The sequence below is a fragment of the Solanum tuberosum genome, unplaced genomic scaffold (assembly GCF_000226075.1).
Source record: "Solanum tuberosum cultivar DM 1-3 516 R44 unplaced genomic scaffold, SolTub_3.0 scf00297, whole genome shotgun sequence".
Taxonomy (NCBI): domain Eukaryota; kingdom Viridiplantae; phylum Streptophyta; class Magnoliopsida; order Solanales; family Solanaceae; genus Solanum; species Solanum tuberosum.
This window is the reverse complement of record NW_006239220.1, coordinates 122482-142559: the sequence shown is the minus strand read 5'-3', so window position 1 is coordinate 142559 and position 20078 is coordinate 122482. Positions and strand designations below refer to the sequence as shown.

Genomic DNA, 20078 nt, shown 5'->3' with positions numbered 1-20078 from the left:
AAAATATTTAACCCAACCAAACATGAGAAAATTAAAACATTTTCCAAAAATGTTTCTTAAAATTAAAATTTTACCAAAAGTTAGTGTTCTCTTATATAAACAGTATAATAAAGTTGAATACTTTAGGATTAAGCCAAATAAATTTTCACATTCAATAGCTTTATTTGTTGTCATCATGTTCTTTATTTTTACGTTCAAGAATTTTATAGTCGTTATGTTTCTTTATTTGTTTTTAAAAAATTCATATTATAATTTTATAGAATTTAATTTTTTTTTTTGCTACTATAAACTAGAAAACTATAAGGAATTTTATTATTAAAATTGTACAAATATTTTTTGATTGCAAAAATCGGAGAAGCCATGAGAAGAAAGAGCAAAAGGGTTACATAATATTTTTAAAATGTTGATGTTGTATATTGTTGAAATTGTGATGATTTAATTTATAAGATCAGAAGAATACATAATATTTTTAAAAGGGTTACATACATCTATCATGCTTGATTGTGTTTAACTTACTTCCTTTATGATATATCCAAATTAAAAAAATATTTCATCTGCATCGTTAATTAGATTTTGTATGAATCACAAGCTATGTTAAAGGTCTTAATTACAAAGAAACAAGTACAGGGGTAAACATGAGTACTAGAGAAGACATGCATTTTGTGAAATATTTGGGAGTATGCATATGTAGTTAGCTTACCATTCATCAACACTAGATCATATATTTGGGAAAATTATGCACCCTAAATATAATTTAATGGTCAATAAAATGAGTTAAAATTACGAGGTATCATATTTATATGAGGGGACCTTTCTAATTATTATTTTTATATAATATAAAAATAACACATAAATGTGTCTTTTAATTTGATCTCAATTCACGTCTACGCCCTCTAACTTTGGGTATAAACAAGTATACACTTTAACTTGTATAAAACTAAGAGCATGCTTGGATTGACTTAAAAGTTGGTCAAACCTGCTTTTAAGTCATTTTTAGCTTTTGAAAGTGTTTGACAAGGTTAAAAATAACTTAAAATAAGTTTAAAATGACTTAAAAAAAAAAGTTAAAAACCAAAAGTAGGTCTCCTCCTACTTTTTATTTTTTGACTTAAAAACTATTCTTTTTAAACCAATACAAAATGAGCTCTAAACAAATAGACACTAGTGTCCTACATGATGTTCTATATGACAATTTGTGTCATGCATGTATTTTGCCACATAGGACGTATGTGTGTTCAATTTTATACAAGTTTAAGTGTTTACTTGTATACACTCAAAATTGAAGAACATCAATGTCAAATAAAGTCAAATAAATGAACATATTTATGTATTATATCTAAAAAGAAATCATTGTACAAAAGCCAACAAAAGGAAGAGATGGGAATGAAAAAGTGAAATTCTAACCACAACATTCTTCCTGAAAAATATTTAAAATATTAAAAAAAGAAAGTAGCACAAACAAATTGAACCGAAACCAAGAAAGTATCACAAACACCAATCTTTTTCTGGTTACTTGAGCAGCCTTGGCCCTAGGCCTCACAAAAGAAGTGACAAATTACACAAAATTCACAATCTTCAAAGGGATAGCCTTATCCAACCTCAACACATGTGTGCACCACACAAAAGAAAACTCAATATCTTTAGAAAGATACCCATTGTGCCACGTGTCTTTCAGGATCCATGAAAAAAATGATCAAAACCCCCTTTTGTATAATACATTGCCAACCCAATAACTACCTAAAAACTAGTTTAGTTAGTGTGAGGTGAATTATAGGATGGCATCTTTGGCAACTCTTGCTGCTGTGCAGCCCACAAGTGGCCTAGCTGGAAGCTCCATTGCTGGAACTAAGCTACATGTTAAATCATCTCGCCTTAATGTCAAGTCTACTAAATCCTGCAGGTATATGTCGAAGGCTAGTCAGTTGAACACCCTTGCCCGAAAATTTATACTGCATATATAGGTTAAATATTACCTTTTATACATATATATTAAATCTTGAACACCCTTAAATTACTGACTTAGCCACCGCTGATAATGTATAGAAGTTAAACTCATATACTAAGGACATATCATGTTGCTAATCCCACTTATTATATCACTACTAGAAAAAATCACTATTTTTCCATTGAAAATTGTTTAGTGGCTAGTTTCATGGATATTTTGATTGAATCAACAAGAAAAGAAAAAATAGTACGTATTGTTTCATACGGAAAAATTAGAAAGTTTTCCACTATTTCAGTGATAATCTATTTCCGAGATGTGCATTTTCTGAGTGAGATGGTTCGGTGGGAAATGAGTGGGAAAATCATGTTCTATAACACATATTACCATTAATTTCACGGTGAGCAAAAACCTTTGATTCTAGTAGTGTATGATATTCGCTGTTATTTATCTTTTAGATTCTCAGATGGTGTATATCTTTTGTATTGTGTATAGAAGTTAAACTCATGATATATAGGAGTATTTAGGATTTATACATGAGTGTCTTTAACCTGTTGTGGAAAGTCACTTTCCTTATTTTTCTTACATTTGGTTATATCACTTATGATGAAAATTCACTTATAGTTAGTTATCTTTGTATATATACACTGTCAATGTATAGAAGTAAACTCGATCTTGACATCCTGGTACTAAAGCATAGTTCGTGCAACGGTATAGGAGGAATCAGTTGTATACAATAAAAGAAGGGCACTCTGTAAAAGTAAGCGCGTGTTTTTATTTGATCGTTGTAATCTGATTGATTATACATTTTTGCTAGGGCTGGTGCTGTGGTTGCAAAGTATGGTGACAAGAGTGTATATTTTGATTTAGAGGACTTGGGCAACACCACTGGCCAGTGGGACTTGTATGGTTCAGATGCACCCTCACCATACAACTCCCTTCAGGTATTTCATCTTTTTTACCCTTTAAACACATTCTTTCTTGCAGCAATACTTCATGTTTCATAGTCCGATTGACATTTAACATGACCGTCTGAGGAGTTTCTAACGTTATGCTTTTGATTGGAAAAGAGAAGAATTTGTCATCAATTGTCAAGTCTTAGTGACTTTTTTTGATCATTTTTACCAGTTGCAATTGATATGTTTTTTCCTCTATAGCTTTCAAATTGGCAGGACATGCAGAGCATTTCAATATTATAGGCATTAGTAACTTTTTCGAGTTTAAATTCAACTTCTCATTCATTGTTATTATAAGCGAGTCTTCCGTCTTGACTTGTTGGTTTTCTTAGGTTCAATTATGTTGATGGGAAACTTTATGTATTTTCGAGTACTTGAGCATGTGTGGAGCATAAGAAATTGTCTTAACAACCAAGTCTATACGACAATAACAACATACCTAGTGCAATCTCACATGTGGAGTCTAGGGAAGGTAGTGTGTACGCAGCCTTACCCCTACCTTGTGAAGGTAGAGAGGATGTTTCTAATAGAATCTCAACTCAAGTTAAGCATATCAAATCAGGTATAAAAAGGAAATACAGTAGAGAAGAAGTCATGTTGGAAATAATGGACAAGTCTATATAGGCCGAACTAGCTTTCGTGAGGATAATGAACACAACCTGGCCTTTCCAGACAAATTATTAAAAAGTTTTTGGTCTACTTAAGATCAGTTCTCAGTAGAGCTATAAGTGACAGAACTTAATTTCTCACCTATGCAGACATTAGTGTCTTCCAGGTAGATAATGCAATTGAACTGTTTCCTTGTTACTTAAGCTCATACGCAGATCCAAGATTTTAAGTCAGGGGGTATAGAGTATCACTGTACCTACTACTTCTTTGTGGAAGCATACTTATTCTAGACATATGTGTTATAAAATTTTCATTAAACACACAGTTAGAGTCGAATGGACCAACTACTTCACATCCACCACTGCTTAAGCTAAGTGTGAGTTTTGACAATCATTAAGAGTTTGCTTGTTATGCTTGGAAGGAATGATTGAGTCTGTGTAAGCTCGGAAGTTGGTGGTAACTTTCTCTTGTATTGCGTTGTGTTTTGTAGAGCAAGTTCTTTGAGACCTTTGCCGCTCCTTTCACAAAGAGAGGACTGTTGCTCAAATTCCTGATATTGGGAGGTGGCTCAACTCTTGCATACTTCAGTTCAACGGCATCAGGGGATATACTACCAATTAAGAAAGGGCCACAACTTCCACCCAAGCTTGGTCCACGCGGAAAGATCTAATTTCTTTCAATCAAGTTTTCTCAACCTTCATTTTGTAATTGATGCATCTGTCGTCAGCTTGTAAGTATTCTTGAAGCCTACATGAGACCTTTGTTACAAGAAGTTAAATCTTATGGCATTCGGTTTATCTTGTTGCAAAGTTGGAGCTTGCTTTCTAACATGGTGTCTTATGACATTCAATTTATCTTGCTGAGATGCTACTTCTGTCGGTTCACATAGGTGTCAATGCCTATTTAATGTTTTTACTTAAGCTTTGGTTAGGAAGTCACTGACTTCACAATTGCTCACTGTTTAATCGAAAGGAAAAATTACTTATAAATTGCAAGGGAATTGCCTTAAATCGAAATGATTATACTATATCGACATGTAAACTTCAAGTTGCCGATTACAAAACTCTTTTAGAAGAGGCTATCCAAGGTAAGAATGGACTATAATAAAGTCCATAATTTCCATGGTTATGTCAACGAGGTGACGTCTTCTGCAGAGTAAATCATTTCAAAAAGTGTCACACCAGCAGTCCTATACTAACTATATATTCCCTATTTACAATAGGAATGACTTAGTGAAATCCTAGGTATGTGTGATTCATCTTAGTATGTACATTTGACGCTGATTGTCACTTTGATGAATTTATCTGTCTTGCCTCTGATGAGTTGATCAATGTTCTGCAGTGACATCATTTAGTGGCGTGCAGTTGGACTTCTAGCACCAACTAAGTTATCTAAGTAAGAAAGTTTCTTGTTTGTAACTACACTAGGTGGTTTCTTTGCATCAGCGTCTATGTCCTCCTTCACATCTTTCTTTGTGTCATTATCTCCTTGTTCCACTGTCCAACCCATGAAATCCAACAATGTCATTGACGTTGGATTCTCTGCAGCGTTAAGCTTTTCTACTTCTTCCCTAGCATTTGGGAAGCTGCCTGATGGTGATACCCGTAGTGAATCTCTTAAAGGAGACTTCTTCATTTCAGCACAGGAAGGATTTTGGGCCGTAGCATCTACTTGGAGAACATCTTCAATCCGTGACATCACTGTGTGTGCCCTGCTCTCTATTATTCTTGAATAGCTTTCTAAAACAGCTTGCCCCACGTCCTGTAAAAAAGAGAAAACTATACTTATGACTTACTTAGAAGGCCAACAACTAGATCGCTTTTAGCGTTGCAGCATTATGTTTGAAGCCATTAGGACATCAGGAAACTACGTTAGGGAACAACAAATACGAGATGGATATTCTGATTACAACCAAAAACATCCAAGTGGATTAATACAGAAACGAGGAACAAGCCTAAGATTCTCTCGAATATCATTATAACTTGGTATAATACATAAATATGCCCTTTAACTAGGCCTCAGCTGACATCTATACCTTCCAACTTTGGGTATCCACAAGTAGACACTTTAACTTATATAAAATTCAAAAAAGTAGACGCACATGTCCTACATGGAATAATACACGTAAGATGCAGTGTAGGACACGAATTGCCATGTAGGGTGACAGGTAGGACGTGTGTGTCTACTTGTTCAACTCTATACAAGTTAAGTGCATACTTGTGCATATCCAAAGCTGAAGAGCAACGTTTATTTATTATGTCTAAAACTTTTATGGTAAATAAATAGAGGTTGCTTCTTACCTCATTGTATTGGATTTTGCTAATGTCTAGAGATGACTGAGGAATTCCAGGGAATCGCTGCTTAAGAATAAGCAAGATAGTCTCTGCTCTGTCTTCAAAGATTTCTCTCTTCTCTACACTAACGGCAGAACCCCATGCTGACTTCCCATCTTTAGACGTCATCTTTCGTCTCCAAATAATAACAGAAGCCTCAAGTTTGTTCTTGAGGTCTAAAATTTTATGTTCTGAAGTCAAGTCCATAGTTGTGAGGAAGTAGTCAGGATCAAAGTATTCGTCAGTGATACTCCTATAGATCGTATCTCCAAGACTTGCTCTCCCATTCTACACATAAGAAGAGAAAATATTAGATCATGACGTGTTATTCTATTCCACCTCTTAGAAAGAAAACAACTTCAAAATGAAAATACTTATATAAGATTTCCGTTTGTTCTTGTACCTTAGGTAGGGAATCTATATAACTTTCAGGGATTTCCATTTCTAACAAGATTTGAGCATTTATGGCCATTGCTGCTTTCAGAACTTGGTTTACTGAATCCTTTTGAAATTGCAGCCATTTCCTTGTAACATCAGACAAGCCATTAGTCGGAACCTTAGGAGTCGGTATCCACCATTTGTCATCGTTCCTCCCTTCCTGTGATTCGTCATCCTTTGATACATACGAGAACTCATTTTGGTCTTTAAAGCTATCTAAGCAGTCCTGTTGGTCATCAAACCAAGCTTAAACATCGATAGCTATAGATTACATTAGTTTGAAATTTAAATTGAAGTTTTTCTCTTACGAGAAGCATAGCATCTAGCTTGCGTAATGCTGGAACGTTCATTTGAAGATCATTTCTCTGCTTTGTCACCATAACCTGACAAACAAAAAATTCATATTGACCTGTTATTTTTAGCTAGATATATGATATATGCGAAGAGGATTTTCTGGGAGAGAAAGAGAATTACCTCCATGCATGTTCCGTCTTTTGATATTTGTTTAGAAGGAACGAATTCAACAACATGATCTGTTACAGATAACAACCAATCGATTTCTCTTCTCCATTTGGCTTTTCTATCTGCTGGCATTGGCTCTAATCTCTTCTGTTCCCCAAAAGCAGAAGCTGCATTTTGAGAAAAATAGGCAAATAGAATGAATGTCATATAAAATAGAACCGAGATAGTATATACAGCCTGTGATCTGGTGTAATTGCAATACCTGCTAGGTTTGTTATCGCGTTTGACAATGCCAATGCAGAAGACACACCCTTTCCTCCACCAGACATATCCTCGCCAAGCAACAACTTTGCAAATTTTTCCTTCATCAGCTCCATATCTATATAGAAAAATATCACAATCATTTGAATGCAAAGAGAGGGGAAATAGAAATCTAAACTCCCTTTGTTAACTAGTATGAAATTGAGGCGTAATTGTTGTTATATTGTACTATTATGACAATGCAGGTAGTTAGTTCGCCATGAATAGTAAGAAAGATGGACAAAATTAGAAGATGTGTTGCCTGAAGGTGGGCACTGTTTCGGGCGTGGGCTAGAGACAACAGGGGTCTCATTGGCCAAACGCAACTTAATAGACTCGCTGCGACTAAGCACACAGCCAGTCTTTTGAGAATCAACAGGCTGATCTTCACTTTTCGATTCATCCCCTGAATCACTGCTATTACTGGTCTCAATAGTAACAATTTTTGTTTCCTGTCCTGTTCCATCTTCAGATTTTCCTTTGAAATGCAACAACTTTGCCTTGCACATTTCTTTCGCTTCCTCAAGCGCTGCTCGAACCATCTTTTTGATTCAAGCTAAATTGAAATATGTTACACAATGCAACAATATAATTATGGAGTTGTTGAAACTCGAGGAAACGGGGGCATAAAGAGGAGGTGAAAAGAAGGAAAAATAATGCAAAGTTTAGCGTTTTTCTATTAGCAAAGAAAGTTTTGCTCTTTTGATGGAGAATGGAAGAGATTTTGGTGTTAAGTTTTTTTGGATGGCTGAGACAACGTGCGGTGCATGTTTTATAGCAAACAAGTTAGTACTTTTCTAATTTGATGACTTTATATAGAAATTTTACCTTTTGTTGCTATTGCTATTTATATTCGAATAATTTTATTCAAGTAATTTTTTGACGAAAAAATCGTATAATATTAGGTATGTGTGTTTATTTGGATGAATGTTGTTTGCTACAAATGAAATTCAGACATCCTTCCCCCCAAAATAGATCAAAGGTGTGAAATATGTCTTATTTGTTATTTCTTTCCAACTTGGATGTCCTATGTGTTTTTAAGTCATGTCATAACGAGTTCTAAATCTCTATAGATATAGAAATATACATACATATATTATAACCCTCACTAATTATTTTAAATTGAAGTGCGGCTGGTTGATTCATTAAGATGATAAAAGCTTTTAATAATAATAATAATAATGATATAACAATAATATAAAGATTGTTGCTACTATAAACAACAATAATTATAGGGTTGTTGTAGATGAACAAAGGTGATATTCAGAACTGTCACAATTACAATTACAAGAATATTAAGCCATACTACGTAAGTCTGCGAGAGGTTATGATAAAACTCAAAAACACTTTTCGATCATCATGACTTCATGAGGTTATGATAATGAATTAATTGCCTGCCACACCAAATTTACTGAGTAACGGCTGAAGCCCATGGGCGGTGCACCTCTGTCATGGTCAACTTTTTATTTAATTTTGCCTTTATATTTATTGAAAATATTTTTTTTGTCCACCAGATAAGTATTATCTTTCAGAAAATATTTCTTAATGTACCAATTCCATCGATTCTAATGAGCTATATAATATAATAATAAGCCGTATACACCAAATTTGAGCTCACTAATTGGTCTAATTGAATGTGTCAGCTCAATCTTTTACTATATTTTGATCAGTAAGCAAATCCATGAAAATCTTTACTAGTTTTTGAGAAGGTATAATACATATATAAATTTGATTAACTAATATTTATGTTTTTTAATTTAGTTTCAACTAACATCTATGCTTTTTAACTTTAGGTGTGCATAATAAGACATTTAAACTTGTATAAAATTGAACAAGTGTCTAAATGCATCCTACGTGACATAATACAAGTAGAATGATATGTAGGATGAATGTGTCTACTTGTTCAATTTTATACAAGTATAAGTGTCCTCTTGTACATATCCAAAGCTAGAGGGCGTTATGTAGGATGCGCCAAAGTTAGAACACAAAATTGTCATGTAGGATGATGTCACGTAGGACGAATGTGTCTATTTATTTAATTTTGTACAAGTTTAAGTGTCTACTTGTGCACATCCAAAATTATAGGGCATCTATGTCAATCGACCAAAATTAAAAGACACATTTATGTATTATGACTTCTAACAATGCACTTATTTTAACTATTTCGATTTGAATCCAATTGAAAGAATTATAAACAAGTATATCGAATTTACTAAGAACATATGTCTTTTTCTTTTGATATTCATATTATGTTGTCTAATGACGTGATTATGCAAAGGCCTATCTTCATATTTTTTAAAAAGACATAAAACATAAATGTGTCATTTAGCTTGGCCTTATTTCACATTTATATTCTCTAATTTTGGTTGTGCACAAATAGACATTTAAATTTGTACAAAATTGAACAAGTAGACATATGAATTTTACGTGATATTATACACGTAGGACACCACATAGGATGCAAAATGCCATGTAGAATGTGTGTGTTTATTTGTTTCACTTTATACAAATTTAAATGTCCACTTATTCACACTGCGCACCAAAATTGGAGAAAATAAATGTCTCAAGTTAAATAATATATTTATGTGTTATGCATTTGAAAAATATAGGGGCTGGTAATAGAATTTCCACATAATTTGAGTATTAAGTTGTAGAAGGGGGACAAATATGAGGATGTATTTATATATTATCTCAATATAAAATCATTATTATAAATAGTCTCACCCACATCCACAAGAAGCATGCCGTTAATGGGACAGGATATGTTTTCCATCCTTTATTCCTTAAGTTATTTAATTTTGGATTTTTCTAAGAAAGAAAATACTTCATTTAATTAAGGTGAAGATAGATTTTGAAGGAAGAGAAAGTAAAAACTAGAGTAATTTGATGTCATTAAAAAATTACTCCTAAAATAAAGAATAAGAATGATATCCATTTAATTTATTTTAAAATAAATAAAGCCAACTCCCATTTATAAAATTAAAAACATAACAACATTTACTTGCTTAAAGGTGTGTTTGGTACGAAGGAATTTTTCATGTTTAGTTACTTAAATATTTTGTTCCGAAACTGAATGAAAATGACTTTTCTACATAAAGTAAGAGAAACGTTTTTCAAAATTATCTTTCAACGTCATGACTCACAATTCAGGTATTTTTAAGCTCATTTAATCAAGTGTAGAGGTGTTTTTAGTAATAAACATAGCTCAGGAATGTAAGTAATAATTCGTGTTAAGTTCGAGGACATTTTCATCACTTTTCAATTATAATTGACATAATACATATGCTATTTAATTTGGATTCAGATGTCATGTAGGCCCTCCAACTTTTGGTGTGCAGAAATATACACTTAAACTTGTATAAGATTGAACAAGTAGACACACCATCCTACTTGACATAATGCACATAGGATGACACACTGGACACACAATTTTCATGTAGGAACATCACGCAAGATGAATGTGTGATGTGTCTAATTGTTCAATCTTATAATACCAATTTAAGTGTCTACTTGGCACACCCATAGCTAGAGGACATAGATGCAAGATGAAGCCAAGTTGAAGGACACGTTTATGTAGTATGGGTATATAATTCACATGATAATTGTACACGTTTTAGAGCCCAATCACTGAGAACCACCAAATTGTACTATCAAAAGATAAGTTAGTTATAAAGAATCAACACAGTTTCAATTCTTCTCAATCTTGCAGACACTTATAACTAATCTCATATAGAAGAAAAATGGAATCTATAGGAGTACTAATGGCATGTCCAATGTCATCATACTTAGAACAACAACTCGATAATCGATTCAACCTCATACGTTACTGGAACTTCTCCGACAAGAAACAATTCATCAACAACTACGCGCATTCAATACGTGCTGTTGTGGGCAACGCTGCTGCTGGTGCTGATGCAGAGCTTATCGAGGCGTTGCCTCAGCTAGAAATTGTGACTAGTTTCAGTGTTGGTTTAGATAAGATTGATTTGAACAAGTGTAAAGAGAAGGGTATTAGAGTGACTAATACACCTGATGTGTTAACTGAGGATGTTGCTGATCTTGCTATTGGATTAATGTTGGCTGTGCTTAGGAGGATTTGCGAGTCTGATCGATATGTTAAGAAGGGATTGTGGAAGGCCGGTGATTTCGAGTTGACTTCTAAGGTTAGTGTTCTTTCTATTTCATTTTATATGACGATATTTATTACAGATAGAGTTTAAGATATTAGTTTGATTGGTGGAAAAGAAGATGTTTAAGCAATAGATGATAAGTTACTTTGACAATTATGGATTTTACACATGAAGTTATGCTCCGAGTCAAAAGTACAGGGTTCAGATGAACCAGATACCACCAGGCTACATGTACACCAACATTTACCTGATTCATCGCTCTTTCTTTTGCAGTTTAGTGGCAAAAGAGTTGGTATCATAGGATTAGGGAGGATTGGCTTAGCAATTGCAAAGAGAGCAGAGGCTTTTGATTGTCCAATCAGTTACTATGCGCGATCAGAAAAGGCAAATACAAATTACAACTACTATCCAACTGTAGTAGAACTGGCTACCAACTGTGAGATCCTGGTTGTGGCGTGTGCCCTAACTCCTGAGACTCGTTACATTGTCAACCGCGAAGTGATTTATGCATTAGGTCCAAAAGGGATTCTTATCAACATTGGAAGGGGACCTCATGTTGATGAAAAAGAGATGGTATCTGCTCTTCTTGATGGTCGATTAGGGGGCGCTGGCCTTGATGTGTTTGAGAATGAACCTGAAGTACCTGATAAGCTGTTTGGCCTTGAAAATGTGGTCTTGTTGCCTCATGTAGCTAGTGGTACAGAGGAGACACGCGAGTCGATGGCTGACATTGTCATTGGTAACTTAGAAGCTCACTTTCAGAACAAACCACTGTTAACTCCAGTAGTTTAGTAATGTAACTAAGATTTTGGTTGTCATGGTTGTCTGGAGGGCTACATGTTGATGTAAATTTTGGTTCCTTTGTTAAGACTCTTGCTAATCCCTGCGTTGTTAATCTCTGCATTACTAATCCATGCATTACTAATCCCTGTGTTATCAATGTTTGTATCAAACAACCCCTTAAAAGTACATTGTCTCCTTGGTTTTATGAGTTTTCCCTTTACTGCTTCGTAATGTTGAATAATTCATGGAGTATGATCACACTAGAAATATAAATACCTAACTTGCTCCTCAGCAATTTAACAGACCGTTATTTTATTTGATTTCGGTTAGTTGAAGGACTAAAATCACAAGCATTACTTAATTGAATGTCAAATGTGCTTAATCAAGTATCACAAGGACTAAAATAAGAATAATACAATAACACAAGTATTAAAAATGTTATTTTCCCAAACAGTTCTGTTATAATAGTGTCATTTAACTAGGGTTCATTTCACATTTATGTTCTCCAACTTTGAGTGTGTATAAACAAATACTTAAACTTGTACAAATAGACACATAAGTCTTACTTAACATAATACACCTAAGACACCATGTAGGACACCATGTAGGACACAAATTTCCATGTAGTATGCCACATAGGACACAAATTGCAGGTAGGATGCCACGTAGCATGCGTGTGTCTATCTATATAACTTTATACAAATTTAAGTGTCTACTTGTGTACACACAAAATTAAAGGGATAAATATGAGTTGACGCCAAATTAAAGCGCATATTAATCCCTCTGTTCAACAATAGTTGTCCCCTATTGATTTGACGTAGGAATTAAGAAGCAATAAATTATAGTGTTAATTTTACTAAATCACTCTTATTAAATAAATATAAATCATCTAAATATTGAAAAATGATAATATTTAATAACAAGAGTAAAATAGACACAAAATGATAAATTATTTATTACTTTGTTCTAAGCTGAACAAGTATGATCAAATATCTCAAAATAACAGTGGACAAGTATAAATGCACGGACAATTATGCCATCTTAAAATTGTTCACAAACCAAATCACCTCTTAAATTCTTATTAGTAAAAAAAAAAAAACGTGAAACCTAAATTTAACATTTTACTCGCAAAAAGCCAATTGGTGTGCAACAACGCCCAGGTTCATAATGGCGATGGCGAAAATAGGAGTATTGATGACATGCCCAATGTTATCTTACCTAGAAGAAGAACTCAACAAGCGTTTCGACCTCTTCAGATTCTGGGAAGCTTCTTCTAAGTCTGAGTTTTTGACTCAGAACAGTGACTCAGTCCGAGCAGTTGTGGGGAACGCATTTTTCGGTGCTGAATCGGAGCTCATTGATGCATTGCCAAACTTGGAAATTGTATCATCTTACAGTGTGGGTTTGGATAAGATTGATTTGGTAAAGTGTAAAGAGAGAGGGATTAGAGTTACTAATACTCCCGATGTGCTCACTGATGATGTTGCCGATGCAGCGATTGGACTGATATTAGCCACTTTGAGGAGAATTTGTGTTGCTGATGGATTTGTTAGACGCGGCTTATGGAAAAATGGCGATTTCGAGTTGACATCAAAGGTTGTTATTATTCTATGCTTTTCGTACTTCCTTTAATATATTTGAAGAGAAATCCTCAATTTTGCATATGTGAGTTTCGCAAAGCATAACCAATTGCAAGCCTTAATCATCCTGATTAGGAATAATAACATACTCAGAAAATGATTTGTAAAAATTTACTATTCAATCCAAAAGCCTATACAACTCAACATATTCACAATTTTGCATATGTGGGAAATTGTTTGTCAAGTAATGTATTTGGCTCTCGGAAATTGAACATTGGTGATACTTTTAGGATAGCGGAATTTTTTGGAGCTCCTTTGGGAATAGCTCATCAGATTACTCTCACTAGGAGACTGCTCAGAATCAGTATTATCAAATGGGGTGCTTAAGCCCTGAAGCGAGACTCAAAGTGTGTTGAGCGCTTCACCTCACTTAATGTGCGTCTTAGTGTCGTCATCAAGGTACTAAGACATATTTTTCCTTGCCAATGAACCTCTTTTGAAGAGGCGGCACTAAACTATTGATATTTCACTTTATCATAAAATAAGTTCAATTTCTTTGATCATATATTTGTCATTCATATTTATATTTTTTAGTCTTGGACCAAACATATATATTTGAATTTTTTTCTCCCTTTGCGCCTTTTTCATTAAAGCTCACGCTTTATTTGTGCTTTGCGCTTAAAGCCCTAACGTACCTTATAGCTTTTTTGCACTTTTTGCTTTTAATAACACTGCTCAGAACATGGTTTGAAGTCAAGTTAAGAAACAGAGTTCATAAAATGTTGCTTCTGATTACTCCTTTGGTGATCTGCTGGGAAATTTGTGAAGGTATTTGCTCTTGTAAATATGGAGAAATGGAGAAGATGGCATATAAGTAGTATGAAACATCAAGTTTTTTGGATCCTTAGAACAGCTAGTAGCCTGGTCTTCCCTTGCTGTGATCTGGATATCACTTGGAGTAAAATCTGTCAAATGGTGGAGAGACTGAAAACCTATGCCAAGATCCACTATTGTAATATGGCAATTACCGGATTAAGGCAAGGTTAAAGTCAATTCAGATGGAAGCTTCCCAATATCTAGTGGGAAAGTAGGAATTGGTAGAATTATTAGAGACTTTAAGAGGGAGATGATAATGGCTTTTGCTATTCCCACTAAGTGCGGTAGTAGTAACCTTGCTGAAGCCTATGCAGCAATGGTTGGAGCAGCTTGGTGTGTCGGTCATGGATACACTAAATTTGTTCTGGAATTAGACTCCCTTATAGTGGTGAACATGCTGAAAGAAAGGAGCACTGAGAATTACAAATTAAGAGCTATCATAGACGACATCATACAGATTTTATCTCAAGCAGAAGTGGAAGTCTAACACTGTTTTAGAGAAACTAATCAAGTAGCGGATAGCTTAGCTAAATATGCAACTACGCTTCGAGATGCGACTTATATGACTAGGTTTCAAGCTCTTCCCAGGGATGCTAGGGGCCTTACCAAGTAGATTGGTGGCAAAAGCCTATTATAAGGATCAAGCATGATAATACAATTATTTTTTTTCTGAACGAAGAAGTAGTTATACTCATCTGTGTGGAATTCATGGTTTTTGTATCACACAGCTATTTGGGAGTCAGGCCAAGCCCCCCTCCATTGTCCCATTATGCAATAACACACTCCAGAGCATGCTGGGAAACTTTATTTAGAAAACGAGCAGTAGTACTTATAGGAGTTTCTTTGCAAAATGCCTGCTGAGTTTTGAAATAGTATGTATATATCGTCTCAAGTCCTCAAAGTATGTAAAACAGTAAACATAATGAACTTCCATTAGACCTGGATCTTTTTTTTTTCATGACAAAAATTTAAATGCTGAATTCTTCTATTTTTTTGGTCTTTTATTTTCACTTTTATCAAATGATGACTGCTCCTTGTTTCAGTTCAGTGGTAAATTAGTTGGCATAATTGGATTGGGCAGAATTGGTTCAGCAATAGCAAAGAGAGCTGAAGCTTTTGGATGCCCCATTAGCTACCACTCCAGATCCAAGAGACCAAACTTAAACTACAAATACTACTCTACTGTGGTCGATTTGGCTGCAAGTTCTGAAATCCTTATTGTTGCATGTGCTTTGACTGAAGAAACCCGAGACATAGTCAATCGTAAAGTGCTTGATGCATTAGGTCCAAAGGGCATCTTAATCAACATAGGACGAGGTGCACATGTAGATGAATCTGAACTTGTAGCTGCACTGATTGAAGGTCGTATTGGTGGGGCTGGTCTTGATGTTTATCAGACAGAACCAGAGGTTCCTGAACAATTGTTCGGACTTGAGAATGTTGTTCTATTGTCCCATGCTGCAAGTGATACAGTAGAAACTTGCACAGCCATGGCAGACCTTGTTATTGCAAACTTGGAAGCTCATTTTCTTCACAAACCATTGTTGACTCCTGTGCTCTGAACATGTTCATTCATCAGTGCTTGCTGGGCAATCATCAAGAGTTGGATCTTTGAACTCATTGAACATTTCCAAGATTCTGGAATTGTATTCTTTTTTCTTTGATGATGATATCAAGTTGTGCATTTGACTTTCAAAACCAAAACTTTGAAGGATGGGTTTTATTCTGCTATCTTCCAAGAGCTTATTTAGTGTTGTAAATTAATAGTAAGTGGAATACTACAAACTAAGATATTATAGACGAGATGTAGAAAGGGGAGAGAATTTTTCGTCTTTCAAAGGTGAATAACATTCCAATTTATAGGATGAGAAATCACTTCAAAAAAATCACAAATATTACTCAAATTAATACATACATTGTAACCTATAAAAGTTTCATGTAATTTAGTCAATGTGTATGGAGTATGGACTTCTGTGGAGGACAAGATACAGAAAGCTAGATTGAGATGATTCGGGTATATTATGAGATGTATGGATGTCCAGTGTAGAGGTATGAGAGGTTGGCTATGAACGGTTTCAGGAAAGGTAGATGTAAATCGAATAAGTATTGAGGAGAGGTGATTAGATATGACGTGACCTTGGATAGAAGGTTATGAAGTACACGAATTATGGTAGAAGATTAGTAAGTAGTAGCACATTTTCTTGTCATTCATTCATACTAGTAGTTATAATATTGCTCTTTTAATTATTTAAGCGTCGAGTTTTGCTATTATTTGTTGTTTTTTTATAAATTAACTAGCATATTATTTGTTGTAGTTAATGTCCTGTTATTACTGGTATTATTTTTGTTACTATCTACTTCCTCCGTTTAAAAAAGAATGACCTCCTTTCTTTTTTAGTCTGTTTCAAAAAGAATGACCTCTTTTTTTTTGTAACATTTTAATTTCAACTTTCCACGTGACATGTTTAAGGCCACAAGATTAAAGAGCAATTTTGTACATTTGATATAACTTTAATTTAGGACCACAAGATCCAAAAGTTTTCTTTATTTTTTTAAACTCCGTGTCAAGTCAAACTAGGTCATTCTTTGTGAAACGGAGGGAACACTAATTTTTCGACTTCTATTACTTCTTCTGAACTGCTTTGAACTATTTTTCCGTTGAAACAACTTCTCTACCTTTAAAATAGAAGTAAGGTCCGCATACCCTCTATCCTCTTCAAATCTCACTTTGTGAAATTATATTGAATATGTTATTATAGTAGTAATATAATCCAATAGCCAACAACCATCCAAACAAGCTGAAAAGTCCTAGACATAGTGACCACCTCTAGTATAGACATGGCCTACAAAGCTTATGATTGACTATGGAATATATGCAAAGAGATTCTAAAATGGCAAATTCAACTTTGTGACAAAGCTACTTCAACACTCCTTTTCCTTTAAATCTGGTCCTTAATTAAGGCAAACCCAGAAAGTGTCTTTCTCAAAGGCATCATAATCTTCTTGATAAGTAAAGTGAGTGAGCATAATTAAATTTAATCTACTCATGGATACATAACCAAAAGTTACATTTTCTTTGAAAACATACAATGGCCAGATCTTGCTTTCAAAAGTAGAAAAAAAATGTTTAAAAAGGGGGAAGGAGATATGAACAATAGGAATGACTTAACTAAGAGTAACTACAGCACGGTGCACTAAAGCTCCTGCTATAGCTCAAGGAAAGGGCCAGACCACAACGGCCTATAATATCTTGTCAAGGAGAAGAGGCTCCTTTGAAGATTAGGAAGTTTAGAGTCTCTAAAGTGAAAAAGATAAATGTTCCTTTAGTATGAGTAAAGAAACACCCAAAGTTTGATCCCACCACACATTGCCATCCACCTCCATACTTCTTGTCAAATTCCTGCATAAAAAATTGAAAAACAAGAAAGGTCAAAATCTTAGGTATAAATTAGTACAATTGGAAATCTCACTAGTTCAGTTGATTGACTATCTAACTTTCATCTGAGTACCAAAGTTTTAAAATTAATAAATTTTGGTACATTTGTATGAAGAAAAGATTGAATTTTTTTTGAAGAATGTGGAGAAGGGGTGAGACCTTCTTGATGTGAGCAGCAATAGATTTGCAGTCTAAAACATCATAAAGATCAAGAGCTTGAGAAGCATATGACATAGCTTGGATCTGCATCTTTACTGGCATGTCTGTGTCTTCAATCAGTGCTTTGCCTTCTAACATACTGTTTTGCTATGAATTAAGAAGAAGATGAAGATGAAGATGAAGATGAAGATCAAGAAAAAAAATTAAAGAAGCTCCCTGCACTTTCTTTTTCTTCTTTTTGGCTCTTTCCAAAGAGTGACTATATAGAAATTGCTCTGCCCAATCTCTTTTTGAGTGCAAGTTTTTAAATCCATCCAAATGACATACTAATATATAAATATGTCTGGTATTTAAACTTGTTTAAAATTGAACTAATAGATGTGACACATGTTTTGTGATATCCTACATGATAATTTGAGTCTTATGTAGTATTTTACGTGTATTATGTCATGTAACACTAATGTATGAACTTATTTAATTATATATAAATTTAAGTGTCTACTTGTACATATTCAAAATTGGAAGACATAAAAGACACATTTATATATTATGCGGAAGAAAAATCATAAGGCATTAAATTTAAATATTGGGGAAAATAAAAGGTTTAAATATTCGAGATAGGAGTAATGAGATAAGATTGTATAGAAATAGTATTGATACCAAATTATAGTACTGTAAAGTTTGGCTGCAAACTTAAGTTTGTGTGTTAGGTACATGCCATACTGGGTACTAGTTTTATACGGAAAAGGGTCAAAAATACCCCCGAATTATTCGAAAAGGTTTAAAAATACCTCTCATTCACCTATTGGGTTAAAAATATCCCTCCATCCACCTTTTTGGTCCATAATTACCCTTAAAACTAACAATCTTTTATTTTTTAATTATTATTATTATTAATTATTATGTGACATCTTTCTATTGGATAAATTTAAATTACAACCCACCAAAATTTTTCCTACCCATTTGACCCATATCCACATTCTTTGACCCAAACCAAATTAAAAAATCATCAAAATTAAAAGATTTGATCATCTTCTCTCCCTTCAAACCTAATAACCTATTTTCTTTCTCATCATCATATACAACCTCAATCAATGATAACTAAAATAATGCATATATTCATATCAGTGATCAACCAAGAACTAGCGAATTTAATACCAATTAGAACTAAAAAACTCTTCTTGATTGTGTTTGAATTTGGTCAATGCCACCATTCAAATACAGTCAAATAGAACTTTTTAGTGTAACTCCACTATGAAAAGTTGAATCGTTTGAAAAGGGTGTAAACCAAAAGGAAGAAATAAGAAGACCCAATTCAGGTTACCTCAATGCCACCATGAAAACACAATCAAGAACAACTCTTTTAGTGCAACTCCACCATGAAAAATTGAATCTTTTGAAAAGGGTGTGAACCAAAAGGAAGAAATAAGAAGACCCAATTCAGGTTACCTCAATGCCACCATGAAAACACAATCAAGAACAACTCTTTTAGTGCAACTCCACCATGAAAAATTGAATCTTTTGAAAAGGGTGTGAACCAAAAGGAAGAAAGAAACAAGACCCAAGTCAGATTACCTCAATGTCACCATAAAAGCACGATTAAGAAGAGCTATCTAGTGCAACTTCCCCTTAAAAAAATGAATCTTTTCACATGGGTGTGAACCAAAAGGAAGAAACAAGAAAGACCAAATTCAAACACAATCAAGAAGAGCTACTTAGTTCTATTGATATGACCAAATTCAAATACCAATATGTCAATTTCAAATTTAAATACTAATTGATTCAATCATTAATTTTATCTTGAAATTGTTGAATAAGAAAAGAGAAAAAAGAAAATAGGTTATTAGGTCTAAGGGGAAGAGAAGAGATGATCAAATCTATTATTTTTAATAAAAAATTTAATTGGGTTTGGGTCGGATATGGGTCAAATGGGTAGAAATTTTTTTGGTGGATTGAAATTTAAATTTATTCAATAGAAAGATGTCACATAATAATTAATAATAATAATAATTAAAAAAATAAAAGGTTGTTAGTTTTAAGGGTAATTGTAGACCAAAAAGGTGGATGGAGGGGT

General features: G+C 34.0%; 4 protein-coding genes across 4 annotated transcripts; 3 read left to right on the top strand and 1 right to left on the bottom strand.

Annotated features, from left to right (window-relative positions):
* Positions 1-1706: 1706 nt before the first annotated feature.
* On the top strand, positions 1707-4319 carry LOC102592282 (photosystem I reaction center subunit VI-2, chloroplastic-like). Its single transcript, XM_006359396.2, has 3 exons — positions 1707-1900; positions 2760-2886; positions 3998-4319. The coding sequence occupies exons 1-3, from the start codon at positions 1776-1778 to the stop codon at positions 4175-4177; spliced, it is 432 nt and encodes a 143-aa protein (XP_006359458.1). The 5' UTR covers positions 1707-1775; the 3' UTR covers positions 4178-4319.
* Positions 4320-4470: 151 nt separating this feature from the next.
* On the bottom strand, positions 4471-18858 carry LOC102600973 (rop guanine nucleotide exchange factor 12). The gene is made up of 10 exons (XM_015314418.1): positions 18005-18858; positions 17666-17809; positions 15814-15867; positions 7303-7582; positions 7003-7218; positions 6753-6907; positions 6587-6661; positions 6244-6504; positions 5808-6128; positions 4471-5268 (listed from the first exon to the last, which is right to left on the bottom strand). The coding sequence occupies exons 1-10, from the start codon at positions 18140-18142 to the stop codon at positions 4858-4860; spliced, it is 2055 nt and encodes a 684-aa protein (XP_015169904.1). The 5' UTR covers positions 18143-18858; the 3' UTR covers positions 4471-4857.
* LOC102591611 (hydroxyphenylpyruvate reductase-like) lies at positions 10149-12131 on the top strand. The gene is made up of 2 exons (XM_006359394.2): positions 10149-11203; positions 11444-12131. The coding sequence occupies exons 1-2, from the start codon at positions 10781-10783 to the stop codon at positions 11960-11962; spliced, it is 942 nt and encodes a 313-aa protein (XP_006359456.1). The 5' UTR covers positions 10149-10780; the 3' UTR covers positions 11963-12131.
* LOC102591956 (hydroxyphenylpyruvate reductase-like) lies at positions 13031-16205 on the top strand. Its single transcript, XM_006359395.2, has 2 exons — positions 13031-13549; positions 15453-16205. Exons 1-2 carry the CDS (start codon positions 13121-13123, stop codon positions 15969-15971), a joined length of 948 nt encoding a protein of 315 aa, XP_006359457.1. The 5' UTR covers positions 13031-13120; the 3' UTR covers positions 15972-16205.
* Positions 18859-20078: the final 1220 nt, after the last annotated feature.

Excerpts from the sequence above, each read along its gene's own strand:
- LOC102600973 (XM_015314418.1), bottom strand. The coding sequence starts at position 18,142 with ATGTTAGAAGGCAAAGCACTGATTGAAGACACAGACATGCCAGTAAAG. Across the intron at positions 7,219-7,302 it reads GAAACAGTGCCCACCTTCAG|AACAATTACGCCTCAATTTC; the intron begins GCAACACATCTT and ends GTACAATATAAC. Across the intron at positions 6,505-6,586 it reads AGCTAGATGCTATGCTTCTC|GACTGCTTAGATAGCTTTAA; the intron begins GTAAGAGAAAAA and ends GATGACCAACAG.
- LOC102591956 (XM_006359395.2), top strand. The coding sequence starts at position 13,121 with ATGGCGATGGCGAAAATAGGAGTATTGATGACATGCCCAATGTTATCT. Across the intron at positions 13,550-15,452 it reads ATTTCGAGTTGACATCAAAG|TTCAGTGGTAAATTAGTTGG; the intron begins GTTGTTATTATT and ends TCCTTGTTTCAG.
- LOC102592282 (XM_006359396.2), top strand. The coding sequence starts at position 1,776 with ATGGCATCTTTGGCAACTCTTGCTGCTGTGCAGCCCACAAGTGGCCTA. Across the intron at positions 1,901-2,759 it reads AAGTCTACTAAATCCTGCAG|GGCTGGTGCTGTGGTTGCAA; the intron begins GTATATGTCGAA and ends CATTTTTGCTAG. Across the intron at positions 2,887-3,997 it reads CACCATACAACTCCCTTCAG|AGCAAGTTCTTTGAGACCTT; the intron begins GTATTTCATCTT and ends TGTGTTTTGTAG.
- LOC102591611 (XM_006359394.2), top strand. The coding sequence starts at position 10,781 with ATGGAATCTATAGGAGTACTAATGGCATGTCCAATGTCATCATACTTA. Across the intron at positions 11,204-11,443 it reads ATTTCGAGTTGACTTCTAAG|TTTAGTGGCAAAAGAGTTGG; the intron begins GTTAGTGTTCTT and ends TTTCTTTTGCAG.